Raw genomic sequence first — 22,556 nt, 5'->3', positions numbered from 1 at the left:
AAAGAAATGCTGTGAGAATATTACTGGGAGTCTGTCTGTTCTGGTTCTGTTACACTGAATGGAAAAGCTCTGTGTAAACCCCATTTTCATTCAGTCAAATGGAAGGAGACTGCAAATAGAGCTTAACGGAATAGTTCACCCAAAAATGAAATTCTGTCATCAGGTATTCACCCTCCTTTCATTCCAGGTGAATAAAAGATTATAGAAGTTTCATTTTCTTTCTTCTGTGAAGCACTTTTAAAGAATGTACTCACTTTTCATTTTATTAATTTATCATTTTTACTTAAAGGTGCTATATGTAAGTATATGACCATTTTCTCACCCTCTCCGACCCTTATTATCATATTAACATATTAACAGATGACTGTAATCACACTGCATGCATAAGCAGCATGGCTCTCAAAACAGAAGAGTAGTAGAAGTACCACTGCAAGTATTTGATGATTTGATATTGAGATTATTTTTGGACTAAGCAGAAAATGATGTGAAAATGCACTGTAAACCAATTGATTTGGAATAAACGCTTTTGTGAAGCTTTATCTAATTAAGACAGAGTCTATTTACACTCTGTGTAAATAGCCAACCTTGTTTGCAAAGGCTTTTTCACTAACTCCACCGACTACTGCTCAGACAAATTACCATTAGTACAAATAGCATATTACTTCTATTTACATTTTGAGTGAATATCATCTCACACTGTTTGGACTTTGTGTAAACAAGATGCTATTTACACTTGGTGCAAATAGTATCTATATTTACATGGAGTGTAAAGAGCTGCTATCTTCTATTGCACTTAATTGCATCATGTAAATAGCATCTTCCATTCTTTTACACTCATTGTAACCACTGCGATACAATAATGGGGTGAACTAATCACACATTGTTTGAAAAAAGATGTCTGTTGGGACTCTGGCTTGATGCAAGTTACACACGTAGTGACAGGCACACAGATGTCACTTTCTGTTCGCTAAGTCTGACTGAGGTTGTAAGCAGTTTATAGCCTGCACTTTGGGGTTTAGGTTCAGAGTAAATTAATTAGCATTTAGATGCAAAAGTGATTCCCCCTCATGTAAATTAGATTTCACGACAATCAAGTTTGTAATAGTTCTCAGTGGCCTGCTCTCAAAAATCATTTTATAGTTTATGGCCATTATGAAGGAAATACTCAATCTGGTAACCCATAAATCTTTTTATTTTCTGTATAGTTCCACAGTTCTGTTACACATCATAAATTCAGACAGTGTGAAAGCTCAGTGCATGTCTGCCATTTGGAGTTATGTCTATTGTCTGTTACTACAGAAAACTTCACTGCTGGTCACTGGTTACTGGGTTTCCAGAACAGATGTCTAGACAGAGAGAAAGTGATGGATGAGAGAGGCAGAGAGAGAGAGAGAGAGAGAGAGAGTCTGATTTTTTGGGGGAGAGAACCAGAGTGTAAGGGGAAGGAGAGAGACAGAGTCTGTATTACGGTTCATTCGGGTTTTGTGGTAACTGTCATACACGTGCCGCCTAAATAGACATAGACCAAGTTGGTCTAATTATAGAATATTCCAGCTTTAACCTTCTAATCATCCAAACAGGCCAATAATGTGGAAGATTACAATTATTCACAGACCATTATAGAGTCTCCAAGTTAAACTGCAGTTTCAACATTCAATGAACTCTTAGTGACTGTGAGGCAATATATTTTTTCCATCGTGCCACCAGCAATCTGTCACTCTCATCTGTGGAAACTTGGCCATATAGGAAATAAGGATGTGTTTCCCATAGGTTTTTTATAAAGCAGTGTCTAACGTAAGAGAAAAGTCACTTCAAAGACAAAAAGTTTGTCTCTTTTTCTGACTTAGTGTCTGTGTCTTATTCATCTTCTTTGTTCAGAACCCTTTTGAAAGGGGTGGAGGTGTGTGTGTGTTAAGAGAAAGAGAGTTTGGGTTTTCCAAACTATGCAAAAAAAAAAACAAACAAACAAAAAAAAAAACTATCTTAAAGGTGAAGTATGTAATTGTTTAAATGTTAAAATACTTTTTCCTATCCCAGCTAACTATACAGAGACAACTATAAATAAGCCATTTGTTGGTTGATTTCCCTGAGAAGTGTAAACACTGTGGCTCTGTGACACTTGTATGCAAAATACTATTTTGCATAAATAATGTATTTTTCTGAGATTCACACATGCAGATGTTCTCTTTGGGAATTGATTTGTAATATTTGCCTCTTTTTCTGACTTAGTGTCTGTGTTTTATTCATCTTCTTTGTTCAGAACCCTTTTGAAAGGGGTGGAGGTGTGTGTGTGTGTGTGTTAAGAGAAAGAGAGTTTGGGTTTTCCATGTGAATTTGTGAGTTTCAAGCCTGTCCTATACAATATTGCTCTCTCTTCTGAGCTTGATTGATCTTTGCCTGTTTTAGCCTGTCTGCGGCCTTGGGGCCATGTTCATTTAAGAGAGTCTTTTCAAAGAAAGCATACAGAAAGGAACAACATCAGAGTGGACTTTAGAGAATGGGAGCCCAAGTCTATGCTCACCCCACCCAGTACAGCGCTTTCTAACCAGCCTGACCACTCGGCTTCTGCTGGTCTAAATCAAAATACACACGCTGCCATGCTGTTACGTCACTCTTTTTCACATCCATAATTACATCTCATGCAGTGTCTGTGCCTTTGAGTTAATCATTGGGTAAGTCCCAAATCTCATCAGGACATGACGCAACTTAGGGAATGGCTCTTTGTTTCTGTATTTGTGTATGAGAGGGAGAGACCTTTTGTTTTCCCCTAGAGAGTGATTCAGTTAAGGTGTGACAGGAATTGGAAAGGTAGAGTAGAATTCAAAAAAGCAAAAGACCAACAAAAAAGTAACATTTGATCCGTTAACACGCACACGCACACACTCCCTGCTTCCTTCATTCTATCATGCAGCGAGTTAAAGGAAGGTAAGGGATGTGACTCAGTGTTTCTCACAGGAAACTGCATCTGTTCAGGTGCTGCTGAACACTCAGTGGAACATGTGCGTCTCTGAGTGTGACTAAATGTCATTTGTAATAAATGTATTAAATGGAGCTGAGAGTACTGCATTCATATTGGTATCTGAAAGCATCATGAAATTAGCTAAAATATTTAATAAACAAACATGCAGGGTCCTGGGTAGCTCAGTGAGTATTGACGCTGACTACCACCCCTGGAGTCACGAGTTTGAATCCAGGGTGTGCTGAGTGACTCCAGTCTGGTCTCCTAAGCAACCAATTGGTTGCTAGGGAGGGTAGAGTCACATGGGGTAACCTCCTCGTGGTCGCGATTAGTGGTAATGGGGTGCGTGGTAAGTTGTGCGTGGATCGCGGAGAATAGCATAAGCCTCCACATACTGTGAGTCTCCGTGGTGTCATGTACAGCGAGCCACGTGATAAGATTCGCGGACTGACTGTCTCAGAAGCGGAGGCAACTGAGACTTGTCCTCCGCCACCCGGAATGAGGTGAGTAACCGCGCCACCATGAGGACCTAGTAAGTAGTGGGAAATGGGCATGCCAATTTGGGGAGAAAAGAGGAGGAAAAAAAAATAAACATGCAAGGGGTTGGGAATGCATAAAAGTTTAATGAATGACAAATGTTGCAATTCTGCGGAAATCTGCCGAGTCAAATGGAAAAAATGGAAACAGATTGTTATATATTTCTATCTGAAACTATAAGAATTGTATATAAATAAATGAGCATACGAAATTTGTAGTGGATCCTTAGAAGTTCCTGATTTTACCAGTATCCTATAAAAAGAAATGTGGTGGTACCTATGTACAAATATGGTTTTATATTAGGGCTGCACTATATGGGGAAAAATGCTAAATACGATATGAAGTTGGAAAATGCGATATTCGATATGCAATGCTATAATCCTATGATGACGTCATCGGAGTGCACAGAACATTGGAACCACCGCCTCCCAAATATACTGAAGTTTATTGGGAGGAAAAAATTACTTACATCCCAGAGATCACAGTCATAGTTGTGTCTTGTTCCAAATTGCATATAGATTGCGTTTTACCTCCTGAGACCGAGCTTGACTGCTGTGTGCATTTTCCATTTCCCTTTTGATTTTTAACTAGTAGCACCTAATAAACAACCAAAAAAAAAAAAAAAAAAAAAGATATATATATATATATATATATATATATATATATATATATATATATATATATATATATATATATATGTGGTTGTTCATGTTTTTGAGACATTACAGACATTACATCAGAAATTAGCATATAATTCTGATTCAAAGTAATGGCCAGCATCATCCAATCACTGCCAACCATGTTAAAATAAAAATTATACATTATAAATATAATCATTGTCCCATGTCTGCCAAACATTTTGAGTGGTCCAAACATCATCTGCAGCCTGAAACTGAACTTTAATTAGGAAGTTTGGATTGAATACACTTAACCTCCAGTGTGTGTCTGTCTGCACTGGTCTCAGAACAGTTTGAAATGCACCTTGTTTTCATCCTAAATCCGTATAGAGCCTCTGAAAGCAACATTTTCCAGCTTTTGGATGCATCCATTGATTCTCAGTGTGACAATGCACAGTACATATAGGATATTTTAAATGGAGCTGAGCATACAGTCCACATACGTGGTCACTGTGTTTAACAGCGTGCCATTTTGCCATAAATTGCTCAAATTTTAAAAATGGCATATCGGATGAAACTAGAGACTCTAATCTTTTGACTCAAACTGATTTAAATGTAAACACTTAATTTGGTTTCTTACCAGATGTAAGGTTGTCACGATACCATAATCATATCTTTCGACACTATACCAGCTAAAGTATCATGATACCAAGTAGTATCGTGATACCACACGATAGTGTGTTAATTCTTAACACAGTTTGTAATAGCAAAGGTGGTTCTTAGAAATTCCATTTGTTGCTCTGGAAGTGGTGAAAATAACTGATGGATGAATAGGGAGAAGGTTCAAATGGACTAACTTGTTACCTAATACATTCTTAGTTTGATGTAAAAATAAATAAATAAATAAATATTCGCCACATCAAAACAGGCAGTTCAAACGGCAATGTCTTTAAATTTTATTCCATTATTTCTGTGATTATTTGTATTTTGATAACATAAAAATAAAAATATTGTAAGTTGAAAAGACTGTTTTGAGCAGCTGTTTCATAATTATAACTGCTTCAGCCCCAGTCTCCTGGTAAACAGCAGTGCGAATGCAGATTACACACACACCGGTTTGATCGTATGGCTCAGGGATGTGATCTAATCATAAGTGTGAACTTAGTGAAGTTACCACCACCATGCATTTGTAATTGGGAAAAAAATGTAACAAGTGCAACGTTCGATTTTTCAGAGAAATGGTAAATCTGTAAATGTTAAGAAGCATTTAGGTTAAATGAAGTGGCACTAACCCGTGTGTATTCTGCAGAGGCAGTGGGATATGTCCGAAGGTTTTTAATAAGGTTGCTTTTGTTTCCCCCTTTGGCTTGACATCTCTGTCGACATTCACAGCAGATGGGTTTTGCCGGTCTCATCAGCCAAAACCAGAAAAAATCCAAATCTCGCTATGTGAATTGCGTTGTGTAAAAAGCTTCTCACTCTCCGAAGTTTTACTTAAATCCATATTATCCATTAGGAGACACGACTGCCAAATTAACACAGTGGGATTCAGACTTGTGTGTTTGAAGCATGGGAAAACCACTCATTAAAAATAAACAATACCATATAAGGAGCAAATTCTATACAGCATTATGTGCTCTTAAAGGGCACTGCGTGAAGGGGATGCCACTCAAAAAGACTATATTTTTAATGTTATTGCAGACAGGTCTGATTCAAATGAAGGATTTAGCGAAAATAATATTTACTACCGCACATACAACATAGTTTACGATACTTCCATATTAACAGTACTACCGTTTAAAAAAATACTGTGGCACCACTAGTATTTTTAACAACCGTAGCACCGGTCTACCGTGCAACCCTAACCAGATGTAGTTTTGTTCGCATTTCAACTAAACACAAACTATGCTGTGATCAGTGCCATTTTGTTTTATCACATGACTCAAAAGTTTAACCCTTTACTGTCTCCTGAACTGAGATCAGTCGGTTTAAATGAAATTAAATTATGCGTTAAATAAAGCCAAAATACAACGTCCACGCATGTGGTGGACGCGGGGTCGCATGAGGACAATATACTGTTTTAGCAATATCTGCATATCCACAAATGTGTTGGCTTCCATCATTTGAGTCAGAAGTAGTTTTTGGAGAAACACTATTTTAGTCTCATCTTTCAAATAATGCCAATTTTTTCACAAAATTCAACAATAAATGTTATTTTGATACTCTTTAATGCTATATGTGACAGATCACTGTAGCTACCCATATAAACGAAGCTGGGCGCAATGATCTCTCTCCGACTTATATCACACACAAAAAAACATGAATGAACATCAGAGGGTATGTTGAAATATACAATACAACTTAATAAAATATCAACTCATATAATCGCCCAATCTGTTAATGTTGAAATATTGACATGGAAAAAAGAAAATGGAAATATATTGTACGACCAGTCTATTTTTGGCTATCTGCATCGGCATAAATGTTACTTTTTAAAATATGCATATTTCGCTGAGGTGGGTAGAGTAGCCAAAAACTTTACTCAAGTAAAAGTACAATTACATTTTTTTTTAAATTACTCAAGTTTAAGTAAATGTAATAATTAAAAAATTACTCGAGTAAGAAAGTATCCAATAAAAAGAATACTCAAGTTGTGAGTAACTATAGTTTTTTTTGCCATTAACAATTTTATTGATTCCAAAATTAAAATTAACACAGACAACAAATGAAAACACGGAATCAACTTTTATCCATATACGCAAGTAGGTGTGTCTTTAAGGCCAAGCCTGTACAGTCTGGAGGGGGTCCAATAAAGACGACGCAGAATCTTAAATTGAATGAGGCGCACCCTTGCATCCCTAGACATAGACTTGACATTTTTAAAAATCCTACTGCATTCTCCATCTTCTAGTACTAAATTCAGGTCTCTCTCCCATAACTTCTTAAGAGATGTTAGAAACCCGTCCCCTAGACTCTGAATTAGCCAGGAATAGTACGCTGAAGATTCATGACCTTTTCTAAAAGCAGCAAGCACCATCTCAAGAGTGTCTGCCGCTTTAGAGGGCTGCGTACTACACCCAAAGGTGGTACAGAGTAGATGGCGCAGCTGTAAATACCTGAAGAATTGAGATCTGGGAATCCCAAACTGCTGTATAATATTTTCAAAGGATCTCAATACTCAATTTTCGTACAGGTCACCCAGTGTAATAACACCCTTCTCAATCCATTTCGTCCAGCAGAAAGGGGACTTGTTAATGCACAATTTCTGGTTTAACCAAATACTTGCGGCAGTGTTCAGATAAATGTCAGAGTTGAACACGTGAGAAACTTTTGTCCACACTAAATGCATGTGTGAGATAACGGGATGTGTCTTTACTTCTCTGGACAGCTTGGTGGAAAGACTTTGCAATGGCAAGATAGGGGCAAGGAACTCCTGTTCAATAAAGAGCCAGAGAGGGGCTCCCTCAGGTGGAAGTGACCAATGTGCCAAATATCTGAGACCAAAAGCATAATAGTAATACAAAATCTTGGGGAGACCTAACCCACCTTTGTCACCTGGCCTGTGTAACTTGGTAAAATGCATCCGAGGACGTTTACCATTCCAAATAAAGGATTTAGCAATACTATCTTAAAATAAAAGAGGGGAACTTCAATGGGAAGAGACTGTAGTAGGTAGTTGAATTTTGGAATACAATTCATTTTAATAACATTAACCTTCCCAATCATAGATAAATGTTATGAAGCCCACCTGCCCACATCACCCGAAAACATTTTTATTAAGGGGTAAAAATGAACTCTAACTAAATCAGACAAATTTGCTGGAAATAAAATGCCCAAATACTTATTGCCCTGTCTGGGCCACTGGAAGACGCCCAGCTGGAAAGCCGTTACTGGGCAGTACGCTGTCAGAGCCAGAGCTTTAGACCAATTGACTCTGTATCCTGAAAATTTTGAAAAGGAACTGATAATTCTGTGGAGGCAAGGCATAGATCTAGTGGGGTCGGAGATGAATAATAAAATATCATCTGCGTAAAGTAAAAGCTTATGCGCCATACCTCCCGCCATCACCCCTGGAAAATCATCTTCCCTTCTTATTGCGGCTGCTAATGGTTCCAGGACAAGACAGATCAATAATGGGGAAAGAGGGCAACCCTGTCGAGTGCCCCTATCCAGAGTAAAACAATCTGAAATTAATCCATTTGTTTGTACCGCTGCTACAGGGTGTCTATAAAGTAACTTAATCCATCCAATAAAATTATTTCCGAACCCATACATTTCCAAAATCTTAAAAAGATAATCCCATTCTACCATATCAAACGCCTTTTCGGTGTCAAGTGAGATGGCAGTGATCGGAGTCTGATCATTCGCCACTGACCACATGATATTGATTAGACGCCTGATGTTATCAGAAGAGCTGCGGCCCCGAATAAACCCCACCTGATCTATATGTATAAGAGATGTCATAACTTTACTTAATCGGTTAGCCAAAATTCATCCATCTAGCTGGATCAGGGAAATTGGACGGTAACTTTTACACTCGCTTGGAACTTTGTCCTTTTTAAGAATCAGACTGATCCGGGCTTGTGTCATGGTTGGGGGAAGTTTTCCATTCTTTAATGATTCTGTATAAAAATATAACAAAAGTGGAGCCAATTCTGTAGCATAAGATCTAAAGAATTCAGCGGCAAAGCCTTCTGGCCCAGGAGCCTTGCCTGTAGGTAAGGACTTAATTACCTCGTCAAGCTCCTCCAAGGTTATCTCAGAATCAAGAGAATTTTTTTGCTCAGTCGACAATTTAGGAAGTTCTAATGGTTCCACAAATTTTCTAATATCTTCATCAGTAGACGAAGACGTGGAGCTATAAAGATCAATATAGAATTCTTTAAAAGCATTATTAATATCAATGGACGAAGTAAAAATTTCACCACCAACAGATTTCACTGAGGGAATGGTAGAAAAAGACTCTCTCTGCTTTATATATCTAGCCAAAAGCTTCCCTGCTTTGTCCCCTGACTCAAAGTATGACTGTCTTGCCCTGAATAACCAAAACTCCACTTTCTGTGACAAAATAGTATTATATTTGTATTTCAATAGGGTCAATTCTCTGAGGCCATCAGATGACATTTGGCGCTTCAGCTCTGCCTCAGCATTTTTAATATTCCCTTCTAACTCCACGAGTTCTCGAGCTTTGGATTTTTTGATGAATGAGGCATACTGTATGATCCGACCCCTAAGAACCACCTTAAGTGCCTCCCAAGCCATGTCCACAGAGGATACTGAAGACCAGTTGGTCTCCATATAAACATTGATTTCAGTCTTTAACATTTGTTGGAAATCAGGATTTTGCAAAAGGGATACATTAAAGCGTCAACCATATGATTTATTTTTCTCTGTGTGTGGCAACATCTCTAAACTCACCAGGGCGTGATCTGAGATTAAGATGTTTCCAATTGAGCAATCAACTACAGATAAAATGAGGGATTTAGATATAAAACTTTCACACATCCTGTGAAGTGTCAGTGTTGCCCTAGGGGGCTTGCACACTTTTGCTTCACTATGATCAAGGACTGAATCCATCAATAGATTAAAGTCTCCTCCCAGTATTATATCATGAGGGGTGCCAGCGGCTTGCAACATCCCCTCAAGATCTATAAAAAGCCCTGATCATCAGCGTTAGGTTCATAAATATTAGCCAAAATCAACCTTTGCCCCTGAATTTCTGCTAAAACAATAATGACTCTTCCTATTTTATCTTTAATCTGTTTGAGATATTTGAATTGTAGATGTTTATTTATCAGTATAATGACCCCCCTACTCTTACTTGAGCCAGCACTAAAGAAAACATGTCCACCCCATATCTTCCCAAATTTTTCAGCTTCCTGTGGGGAAAGATGTGTTTCTTGAAGAAAGACTATATCATATTTCTTATGCTTAAGAAAAGAAATAACCTTCCTTCTTTTTATGGGGTGCCCCAATCCATTAACATTCCTTGTGGAGAGAGACAATCCGTTCATATTAACATTTGACATATTGATATAATGAAAAAAATAAATTGTGTGTCAAAAGCAAGATTATACAGACCACAATTCCCCATTAATGCAACAATCAAACCCCAAACTTTCCCCTAACAAAACAAACAGAAAAAAGAAAAATGTGCGCATTAACCCCGTGCATGACAGCGGCAACCGGCGTCAATCCCTCTAAACTCAAAAGGTCCATGTACGCATGCGAGAACCCCCGCGACAACTTTGCCATCAGATTGCTCAAGTCCGGTGCTTCTGCACAAATTTTGTGAGGCAAAATTTCATAACAGAAAATACTTTGTAAAACAGACCCCAGCCAACAGACAGAGTAAACACAAAGAACATGTAGATTCATTCATGTAACTGTCTTGAAGGTGCGTTCCTCCATAAAACAAACTCCAGCTGAAATAAAGCCGTTCAGTTTCCTGGGACAGACAGACAATTGTTCAGTGAGCCAGCTGTTAAGAGTGCAGCAGATGACGTAATCATTCTAATGTCCCTTAAAAATACTCCACAAAATAAACTCCATCCAACAGGAGATGCAAGAACAAAGAACGATCAGATTCATCCACAGCTGACCCGAGACAGTATTATTCAACAAAACAAACTCCAGCCGCTAGGCGGAGCCAGCACCTAAAGAAACAAAACAGGCATCCCGGTTCCTCGGATGATCAAGAATCCAATTCACTCGAAGGCCGTGTAAAAGAAAATACACCATGACTTACTCAGTCCGTCAACTTTATAAAAGACGTCCTCTATGTGAGCGTGTAGATATTATATCCATAATGTCCATTCTCAATCTGGCCTGGAACTTCAGTGTAAAAGCGATCTTCCGTCAATGCAAAAGTTTCTTGGAGTGTCATGCCACAAAACAATCTCCAGCCCCTAGGCGGAGCCAACGCAGAAAGAAACAAAAAATGGTGCCCAACTTCCTCGGACAGTCGAGATACTGAACAGCGAGTCAGTCCACTCACATAAGAAACGCCCGATGGTTTACTCATCCATAGTTTGTATGAAGGCCAGTGCCTTTTTGGGACATAAAAATACTTTGCTGCCTTCCTTGGTGTCTATTCTCAGTTTGGCCGGAAACATCAGTGCAAAAGCGATCTTCCGTTGATGTAAGAGTTTCTTAAATTCCTTGAACCAATCGCCTTTCTCTCTTGTCGAATTCGCAAAATCCGGAAACAAGAAAATATTGTGATTCTTCCAAGAAAGCTTTCCTTTGCTCCTCGCCTGGCGCAACACGAGATGATCTCAGATGATCTTTATTGGATGATCTCAGAAATTTAGCCAGAATTGATCGGGGCCTGTCTCCCTCAGCAGATCTGCCAGCCAGGACTCTGTGAGCTCGCTCGATTTCCAGCTTATGGCCTGTTATGTTGAGCAGACTTTGGAAGAGCTCGTCTAGGAATTTCACTATATCTCTGCCCTCTTCACGCTCAGGAATTCCAACAATTCATATATTGTTCCTTTGATTCCTATTTTCAAGATCTTCCAGTTTTTCAAAAATAAATTCCAAATCTGTTTTGGACGCGGGCGGATTAGCGGATAATTCCCTTTCTGATGACTCCAAATAATCTATTCTTTTCTCAACATCTGTCACTCTTGTGACCAACTCAGAGAACTTTGTTTCCATCGCCGTAATCGATCGTCGTATTACAGCGAGATCCTCCAATCAGCAACAACCTTCGTCAGCATCTCCGAGATGTTGGACAGCTGACGCTGTATTTCATCTCCCGACGTGCCGTCCAAATCGAGTTCCCGGCTAGCAGGGCCGCCAGAGGCCTCAGCTTGAACACGTAAGTGTCTTTTAATGTCTCCAGAGTCTGAGGATTTTGACTTCTTTGCCATGTTTACCTCAAAGAGCAAATATGTAACTGGGTGTATCGAATCTCACTGGTTATAACATGAAATTAATTTAAAAAAAAACAGCAAAGTGCGCAGAGCTAGCCGCTCACACGTCTGCTTCTCGCATGGCGTCACGTGACCTCTCGTGAGTAACTATAGTTACTTTCACATATAACGTAATGTTTACTCTCCTATATTCCAGTACATGATACACATTTAACATGCATTACAGAAAGATTATTATTAATAATAATTATAATACTATTATTAATATTATTGTTAATAATGAAAATTGTCATCATTCCCCACCATATGACTTCATTCTTCCATGCATCAAATTAAAGGGATAGTTCACCAAAAAATTTAAATGCTCTCATTTCTTCACCCTTATGCCATCTCAGATGTGTATGACTTTCTTTCTTCTGCAGAACACAAATGAATATTTTTAGAAGAATATCTCCGCTCTGTTGGTCCATACAATGCAAGTGAATGGTAACCAGAACTTTTAAGCTCCAAAAAGAACAAAGAGGCAGCATAAAAGTAATTCATATGACTCCAGTGATTTTCATAAGCAATATGAAAGGTATGGGTGAGAAACGGATAAATATCTATAACTTTATGATATATAAAGTCCTTTTTTACTATTAATTCTTCTCCCTGCCCAGTAGGTGGCGATATGCACAAAGAATTGAATCACCAAAAACACAAGAAGTATGTGAAAGTGGAGATTTATTAGTAAAACAAATATTTAAATATTGATCTGTTTCTCACCTACACATCATATCCCTTCTGAAGACAGATTGAACCAGTGTCATTTGAATTCCTTTAATGCTGCCTTTATGTGCTTTCTGAGCTTCAAAGATTTGGTACCCATTCACTTACATTCTATGAACCAACAGAGCTAAGATATTCTTCTAAAAATCTTTGAATTCAGCAGAAGAAGAAAAATACACATCTGGGATGGCATGAGGGTAAGTAAATGATGCGAGAATTTTCAATTGTGGGAAAAGTATTCCTGTAAGGAGAGATTAGACAGAATGCTAGACTTAATCATCATTTACTTTCACTGCATGTTTTTTTCCCCCTCCATATTTTGAAAGGAATGGTGACTGAGACTGTCAATCTCTAACATTCTGTTGATTTCCACAAAATACATAAAGTTACACAGGTTTGGAACAACATGAGGGCAGGGAAATGATGACAGAATATTAATTAAAGGCTGAACTATCACTTTAAGGATGCTTCTCAGATTTGGACGAATCTGTCAATTAGAAAAGAAGTTTGGAAACCTTTTTCTAGTAATTACTACATTGAAAAACGTGACCAATGTCAAACAGTCCCAAATTATATATAATGTTTAATTATACACTGAAGCAAGATCATGCTTTATTCATGCTTTCTGTCGTTATTTCACAGCTTTTTACATCCTGCATGAATTTAGTTCAGTGTAGTTCCAGCATTTTCAGGGTCGAAAGAATTTAGATAATTAGTTCTGTAAAATAAGAGTAAACTGCACCATATCTCTGTGTTTGGAAGCTTGTTTTCCATAAGACAAAGTCTCCCACATCTGTCAAACGCTGTGCACACGCCAACCTTGCACATGCAGAAATGTTCACAATTGCGATAGGCAGGGCAAAACATTTGCACTTAACGTGAATGTTTACAAAGATTTATACAGTAGGCACTGATTTGTTGCAGCGCTGATATAAAAATGTAAACTTAGAAACTGAGGTCATAAGAGCCCATAGTTACAGATTCATGCTGAAAATGAATGAGTATCACCATGACACAGACAACAAAACGTACCTCACCATGTTTTCTTAAGTTGGAGCTGCAATTTTAAACTTGAAACACTGTATATTCTTGTCTTAGTGTAAAGTGAAGGCATTGTGTGGAGTGAAGAAATGTTTGTTTTGCGTGCTTGCTGCTGTAGTGTTGAATACGACTCGAGTGACAGCGTGCAGCTGTGAAGTTCCGCTGTTGTAATGAGTCCCATTAAAAAAATCTCAATAAATTACACATTTATTAACACTTATTAAATTAAAACCAGTAATGTAATGACAGGAATGCCACCCATCATAACCAAGTAAAAGTACATTTGTTTTCATCAGAAATTTACTTGAGTAAGAGTGAAAAGTACCCACCATAAAACATACTCATAAAAGTAAATTTTTTCCAAAAAGTTACTCAAGTAAATGTAACGGAGTAAATGTAGTGCGTTACTACCCATCTCTGATATTGTGATACACTATATTGCCAAAAGTATTCGCTCACCCATCCAAATAATTGAATTCAGGTGTTCCAATCACTTCCATGGCCACAGGTGTATAAAATGAAGCACCTAGGCATGCAGACTGCTTCTACAAACATTTGTGAAAGAATAGGCCGCTCTCAGGAGCTCAGTGAATTCCAGCATGGTACTGTGATAGGATGCCACCTGTGCAACAAGTCCAGTCATGAAATTTCCTCGCTACTAAATATTCCACAGTCAACTGTCAGTGGTATTATAACAAAGTGGAAGCGATTGGGAATGACAGCAACTCAGCCACGAAGTGGTAGGCCACGTAAAATGACAGAGCGGGGTCAGCAGATGCTGAGGCGCATAGTGCGCAGAGGTCGCCAACTTTCTGCAGAGTCAATCGCTACAGACCTCCAAAGTTCATGTGGCCTTCAGATTAGCTCAAGAACAGTGCGTAGAGAGCTTCATGGAATGGGTTTCCATGGCCGAGCAGCTGCATCCAAGCCATACATCACCAAGTGCAATGCAAAGCGTCGGATGCAGTGGTGTAAAGCACACCGCTACTGGACTTTAGAGCAGTGGAGACGCTTTCTCTGGAGTGACGAATCACGTTTCTCCATCTGGCAATCTGATGGACGAGTCTGGGTTTGGCGGTTGCCAGGAGAACGGTACTTGTCTGACTGCATTGTGCCAACTGTGAAGTTTGGTGGAGGGGGAATTATGGTGTGGGGTTGTTTTTCAGGAGCTGGGCTTGGCCCCTTAGTTCCAGTGAAAGGAACTCTGAATGCTTCAGCATACCAAGAGATTTTGGACAATTCCATGCTCCCAACTTTGTGGGAACAGTTTGGGGATGGCCCCTTCCTGTTCCAACATGACTGCGCACCAGTGCACAAAGCAAGGTCCATAAAGACATGGATGAGCGAGTTTGGTGTGGAAGAACTTGACTGGCCTGCACAGAGTCCTGACCTCAACCCGATAGAGCACCTTTGGGATGAATTAGAGTGAAGACTGCGAGCCAGGCCTTCTCGTCCAACATCAGTGTCTGACTTCACAAATGCGCTTCTGGAAGAATGGTCAAAAATTCCCATAAACACACTCCTAAACCTTGTGGAAAGCCTTCCCAGAAGAGTTGAAGCTGTTATAGCTGCAAAGGGTGGGCCGATGTCATATTAAACCCTATGGATTAAGAATGGGATGTCACTTAAGTTCATATGCGTCTAAAGGCAGATGAGCGAATACTTTTGGCAATATAGTGTATGTAAATATGTGATATTTTGATAAATTTTATATATCGTGCAGCCCTATATCAGATGGTAATACCATGACACTTTGTACTATTGTATCAAATGATTACTATATGCATGTACTGTGGTATTTAGAAGATATTACAAGGCACTTTAAAGAATACCATGATATTATGGAAAATGTCCAAAAAACTTTTTGGCCTTTTTATGTTAGTGTAATCAGTGAAAGACATGGAAAGTGTAGATTTCCTTTACATTAATTTTTTTTTTTTGATACAATAGGTATGATTCATACATAGATATCAAACTATGAAACGTGATTCTTTTATATCATGACTCCAGTCAAGCTTCCTAAGCAACCAATTGGCCCGGTTGCTAGGGTGGGTAGAGTCATGTTGGGTTAACCTCCTCGTGGTTGCCATAATGTGGTTCTCGCTCTTGGTGGGGCACGTGAGTTGTGCGTGGATGCCGCGGAGTATAGCGTGAAGCCTCCACACACGCTAGGTCTTCGCAGTAACGCGCTCAACAAGCCACATGATAAGATGCGCGGATTGACGGTCTCAGACGCGGGGGCAGCTGAGATTTGGCCTCCTCCACCCAGATTGAGGCGAGTCACTATGCCACCATGAGGACTTAGTGCGCATTGGGAATTCCAAAAGGGGAGGGAAAAAAAATAAGATTATTTTAGAACATTTTCATAGGGGCTATACACATTTATTCAGCTCTCATAAGTGATAAAACATTTGTTTATATCAGTATTGTTGAGTTCTAATCAAGATTGTCTACATATGTATGTTATGTGTATCCATATTGTGTTTTGTAGGTGAGGGAGATTCTGGGCCAGTGCTCCTGTCCATCACAATTCCCCATGACCAAAGTATCAGAAGGGAAGTACAAAGTGGGCGACTCCAGCGCACTGATCTTCATCAGGGTATGCCCTACTTAATTTTAGTTTAATCTTAACTCTTTCACCAATAGCTATTCATTGATGTGTCTATTCTGTCAATCATAGAGATGCTATCTTTTCTTTCTTGTTTGCTTAAAACCACATATAGATTTCTTTAGCTTTCTTTTATTAATTTGTCTTAGTACAAAGACATATGGCACCATTCAGACATCAATTCTTCTATTTACTGTTTGATTCTTTGCCTCTGTGTATTAGTACCTTAACATGCCCAGAATGGAGGCCAGACTATAATAATTATAGCTTCTTAAGTCATCTTGAGGTTTGAATGGTGTTTACATATTTTTCCAAGCTGACCTATTCAAGACTTGGTCTGTTATCCAAATGCATCTTAAAGCACCCACACCCATTCATAATGCACACAAAAATAGACACTTATGTCATTTCCTGTCCTCTATCCAGCTCTCTGGACTAGTGTGTGATTATGGGTGGGTGAATGTGTTAAATGAACTTTATTCATGTTGTTGACTTTATAGATTTTCCCCTTCAGCTGGAGGATTTTTTTAAAGGAATTTTATCTTCCTCCGGTTCAGCAGGGTTGAATCGATTTAAGTCAATTTAGTCTGATTCTTCTCAGCATGGATAATATAACTGTAACCTTATATTCCCTTCTCTCTCCCTGTCTCTATCTGTCTTGATTAGCTCTCAGTTTTTTCTTGTCCCTAATGTTTTCTTCCCCTTGGTATGTGTATGTGTGCACTTTTGTGGTCTAGTGTGTATCACTTAGCTTGTGCTGTTAGATTGAGCCCTTTTATTTACTGTGCCAGTGATTATATATAGACCCATCATGCCATCATCCTTCACCAGCACAATTAACATAAGCAGCTCACCATGGGGTGAAGCAGGGGCCATTCACATGCCAATTTCAGCTGTGTTAAAAGCAGGGATGAAGATGGAGAGTAAAAAGGAAAGAGAAAAAATATGACCTTGAGACTTGATCTTCTTGGTGGCCACCTCATTCAGAGGTTCAAAACACTTGTGCCATCAAAACCCCTGGAGTTAGAGACCTTGGCATGGGAGACATTAGCTTTGTTTACTGTTTTCTATGATTATGGTTTTAGCATGTTTCGCGCCTGTTGCCATGGTGACTCAAGGGCTGAATTTCAAGTGCTTTTTAAAGGGCAAATGAGGAGAGCTGTCAAGGGATGTAACACTCCCACTGGCTGAAGAAAAGGAAACCCTGCTGAAAAAACAGCTTAAACCAGCCAAACATGTTTTTTCGCCAAAAAAGGTAGATGCAACGTGATGAATAGAACAGAACGCATGTGTTTTTTTAGATGCGTTTTTAAAAGTTGACATTATTTCTAACCTGATATGGCATCTAAAAAAGCGTGGCGCTCCTGAGCAAGACACTAAAAACAACAAGGTGCTTTGGTACAACATTCAGATACATTCGTCTAGCACATGGTTACATGGAAAAACAATTAAAAAACAGCACAGACGGAGGCAAAAACGCATTTTAAGGTGGACGGCCACTGAGGGTTTTGGGCACTTTTCAGCTGGGCATGCTGAAAGACCATCTTGACCAGCTTAACAGTAGCCTGGCCAGGCTGGGAGACCAGCTTAAACCCGATAACACCTCTTTAGGCAGGTTTAAGCAGTTTTTTCTTCCAGCAGGGACTATAAAAGTCATTTGTTACCTTAGGAGATAACAACAAAGCTAGTGTAGATCTACTTGAAGTTACATTTACACAATTATTTTATCATAACATCAAAAAAAAACAAAAAAACAAAACAAAAAAAAAACATACAGTTCAGTTTAAGGTTTATCTTGTATGTGCAAGTTTGTGTTTCAGTCTTTCTAAAAATGACATCTTGTGTAAGTTTGTGGAGGTGGGCTTTGTGCCAGCTGACAGATGTGCTTTCTTTTCATGGCACCGGCACACACTCACTCACAATTGTTCCTTAGCATGTGCTCAGCAGATGTAGTTTAGCAATGCTAAGACTGTAAAGAGCTCAACTGCATCAGCTTCGAAGTACACAATCAACAACAGAGAGATAGAGATTGGGAAAAAGAGTTTTCCTGACTCAGGTTTGATAAAGGAATCAATGGCAATCTCTGTTCAGCAGTGAAGAAATAAAGGAACAAGGCTCAAAGGAGGGGTGGTTCTATGCTAATTCTCATCCATTCTGCTCTCTGAATACCAGTGGAGAGGGGGGTTGGTGCATGTTGTCATTTTGTGCTCTCTCCAGCTCTGTCATAGTGTGTTGTCATGATAATGAAGGGAGTGGAGGCAGTAGTGAGATGGATAGAGGACTTGTTGGTAGGCAGCTCTGTTAAATAACAGTATTGGACACGGGAGGTTGATATCATAATAAACAGCAGACTAGCATGCTGTTCCAACTGTATTATTGACATGTTAATCTTTTTTTCATGGCTGTTATGTTTTGTGTTACATTTAAAAAAAAGACAGAAAATATTGACTAATCTGATCAGTTTAAAAACAGCATGAAACCCATCAAAAGCATGAAAGGCAGGCTTTAAAAAAAAAAAATAAAAAATTTAGGGCAGAACTCATTGGGAATTGATTGGATTGTGAAAAGTGGGCGTTCCATACCAGAATGGAGCCATTTGTTTGGCTTTTGGTTAACATTATCCAATACCCCATGTGGCCTGATGGGGCTTTTCCACTGCACGGTACGGCTCGACTCGACTCGACTCTGCTCGCTTTTTGGGGGTTTTCCATAGTTGTGGAAAACCCCCAAGGTACCCGGTACCTGGTACTTTTTTAGTACCACCTCGGTCGAGGTTCCAAGCGAGCCGAGCCGATACTAAATGTGATGTCAAAACCCTGCAGATCACTGATTGGTCAGAGAGAATCGTCACTACCAGCGTCACTGGATTTGCGACACGGGACATCAACCCGCTAGTTTTAAAGTTAGCAACAGCGATACCAGTATCATATGTTCACGCAACTTTCGAATTGTAAAAAGAAATGGCTGTGCGCAAAACCACGCTGTGGTCAATAAACGAGGTGCAGACATTCCTCTCGTTAGTAGCCGAGGAGAGGATCCAACGAGAGCTGGATGGGGCGACGCAAAGAGGCGGCACAACTATGATGATCAGCCTATAATCCCACCCACATTGAGGCTGCACTAAACTGCAGTGGATAAGCAAGCTCAGAAAAGTAAAGCGAGCAGAGTCAAGTCGAACCGTAATGTGCAGTGGAAAAGTGCCATAAGTGACGTCTGCAGAAAAGGAAAGTAGTTGCAGAGGAAGAGCAAGTTCATTACAAAAAATACAAATAAAAAAATGGAATGTGCACCAATGCATCGTAAGATCAGGAACATGCATTAACAAAGTAAATAGTATCCAGTTTGATTTCATGTTGAGTGTTGATATTCCTCCTACTTTGAGTTCCCAGAAGTTTTAGATCCTCGACCAAATTTTAGATCCTCTAAAATTCTCTAATTTTACTGACTAACAAATGCTGCATTTAAAGTTGTACTATGTAATCTTTGTATATCAGAGCACTAGAACTGAAAAATATTTACAGACTAATCTTTTTTTACATTACACTTTATTTAGTACTTTTCCATTTCTCCAGTGGAAAAGTACAAAGCCTAGACTCTTTAACCAGCTGTTTACATTTCTAATACCATAACCATGAAACTCAAATAAAGAGTTTTTGAATTCCTTCCTCAGCTGTGAACAAGGTTTATAACTTTGATTTTGAGTGATTTTAGTGTGTGTGTAAGCCCTCATGAGTGTGGCACAAAGCTATATATATATCTTGATCAGAAGAGAATTTTACTGTGGGTATGTGAATATGTGTTCATCTCTCTCTCTCTCTCACTCTCTCTCTCTGTAGGTGTTACGGACTCACGTGATGGTGCGTGTGGGTGGAGGTTGGGACACACTTGAGCATTACCTCGACAAACACGATCCCTGTCGCTGTGCCGCGTTTGGTGAGCTCACCACTTAAGTGTCTCATTCCCTGTCTCTGAGCTTGAGACTTCTTGGAATTAGCAAACAATGTTATGTGCACTTCTAATTTGTTTTAGTTTGCTTTCTAACAGTATTGTACATTCAAGTTATACTAGTTTTTGTTTCTATTGTTTTTTTGGTTAATAAGGGTTAGTTCCTTAATTTCAGGACTCAACACTATTAGTGTAATTCATGGTCCTTTTGTGGTCTTTTACAATAGGTTATTAGTAGCCGCCTCAGAAGTCCATATAATGCCATTCATTTTCACTCAAAAAATAATGCTTATATATCAGAACAGATAATACATAATAATTGTATATTAACAGACACATAACAGTCTCCTCAAGTTAAAAATTATTTAATTTCATATCATTTCATATGATCATTTTCATCATTTTCTTTTGACCTTTGATTAAATTTCAATGTTAAAAAAGCTGTCTGATGCCTTTATTTGACCTCAACAGCTCACCGGTATCAGCAGTCTAAAGCGAGTGGTCAGGGTCCTCACAGCAAGAGCTCCAGCACTCACTCCTCCCGCTCTACAAGCCCTGGACCTCACTGGCGAAATGAGGGCATAGCCCCCTACAAAACCCCAGACAGGCGCTCTTTAGATCCTGCGTTGGGTTCCACTGCCCATTCCTCACCCTCACGGCTTGGCAGGTCACACCATGCAGCTGTGCCTGTGGAGATGGAGATTAACACTGGGCGACCCACAACACTCCTGCCACAACCCCCACGAGACAGATCAGAGCCACGCCACTTTAATCCCCTCAGGTCAGTGTAGGTGTGTTTGGGTGTGATGCAGTTTATTGGAGGGAGTGTGTATGTTAGCCTTTTCCACCGAAATGGCGATGGTTTGCGTGCCGAGCCTGTGCTCGGCTGGTTCACTGCCGGGGCAATCTAGAGCCTCTCGCAAATGGGCCGCGCTTTTCCACTGACCTGAGATCTGCTTGAGAACCGAACAGTGGTGTAACGGGTTACTGGCTACGTGGTAGTTTTACGTGACTACCTTACCTTCCCAAAACAATCATGGTGCGTTGTAATGTTTGTGTACAACTTAATACTGTTTTTAGGGACATATGTAAATATACAGAGAAATGCAATCGAACATTTTTACACTGCTTAACAAGATTGCCGGAGACAACATCTACGCTCAAGGCGACAGTGAACATTATTACATTACTTTGTATGAACTTTTTAATGCCGCTTAATTTACTCAGTACTATAAACTGTAACAGTGGAATTATTATTAACATTGGTGTAGCAGATGGCTATATTTGGGGCTTTGCCATAGCATATAAAATTATGTTTATGGTTGAGAATACCACCGGTTTACCTTAATAGATAGCCGCAATCTCACTAAATAAGTGGGTAGTCCCCTTACTGAACAAAACAATGCACAAAATAAGATGAGAAGCGTGAAAGGAAAGCTAACAAAGTTGGCAAATGTAATTAGATGAGCTACATAGGACTGATTAAATCATCTGATAAAAGTCTATGTGCATCATTTCTTGCCGTATCTCCTCATAGACTCTTTTTTCCCTTTGCGATCTCTCTTATCTTGTATCTCATTTTAAAACCATATCGCTAAAGAGTGCTCGTTTTGTCCTCGTCTGACATTTTTGTGTGGAGTTTTTGTTGTTATAAACTGAAAAAGTACTCTTTGCTGCAGACGGTAGCTTCTGTTGTTGTTTGGGAAAACATTTCCTCGTGACGAAACATTATACCGCCCTCTGCATCCTGACATAATCGGTTCCTGCGTCTGAGACTAGCAAGCTTTTGGGGCCAACTGCCTTTTCTGTGGTGGAAATGCGCGGACCAGTTCGAGAATTCGCACTGGCCCAGGAACCAACCCCCAAACCATGTCGGTGGAAAAGGGCTACGTGTGTGTTAGTTAGAAGCTTTTCTTTACAACTGTTAGAAATTACCTACAATAGAAAAGTACCCAAAAGTCACACTGGAATCAAAGGTGCCTTGTTGGAAAATGAATGTGAAACTGACCATTCAAGATTATTTTAAAGGAAGTTTGAAATTATTTTCTTTAGATGTAATATGGGTAAACATGACAAGTCTTGTAAGCAATACATCAAACAATTCATACATTTTGTAAATATACATTTTAATAATGGAGTTTAATCATCTTGAGAAAAAGGTGACATATTTTAGTATATGTCTCAATAAGGGTTTTGCCTCTGCA

At 39.3% G+C, this 22,556-nt stretch overlaps 1 protein-coding gene across 1 annotated transcript in view; it reads left to right on the top strand.

Annotated features, from left to right (window-relative positions):
• LOC127428345 (GAS2-like protein 1) overlaps window positions 1-22,556 on the top strand; it is a 61,532-nt gene that overhangs the window by 28,712 nt on the left and 10,264 nt on the right. Inside the window, exons 2-4 of the mRNA XM_051676690.1 lie at window positions 16,291-16,398; window positions 20,244-20,340; window positions 20,824-21,133. Coding sequence (XP_051532650.1) covers window positions 16,291-16,398; window positions 20,244-20,340; window positions 20,824-21,133 — 515 coding nt within the window. The remainder of the gene's footprint in view (window positions 1-16,290; window positions 16,399-20,243; window positions 20,341-20,823; window positions 21,134-22,556) is intronic.

This window comes from Myxocyprinus asiaticus, chromosome 3, assembly GCF_019703515.2.
Source record: "Myxocyprinus asiaticus isolate MX2 ecotype Aquarium Trade chromosome 3, UBuf_Myxa_2, whole genome shotgun sequence".
Lineage (NCBI taxonomy): Eukaryota > Metazoa > Chordata > Actinopteri > Cypriniformes > Catostomidae > Myxocyprinus > Myxocyprinus asiaticus.
The sequence above is the reverse complement of the archived record's forward strand: the minus strand, read 5'-3'. Positions and strand labels throughout refer to the sequence as shown.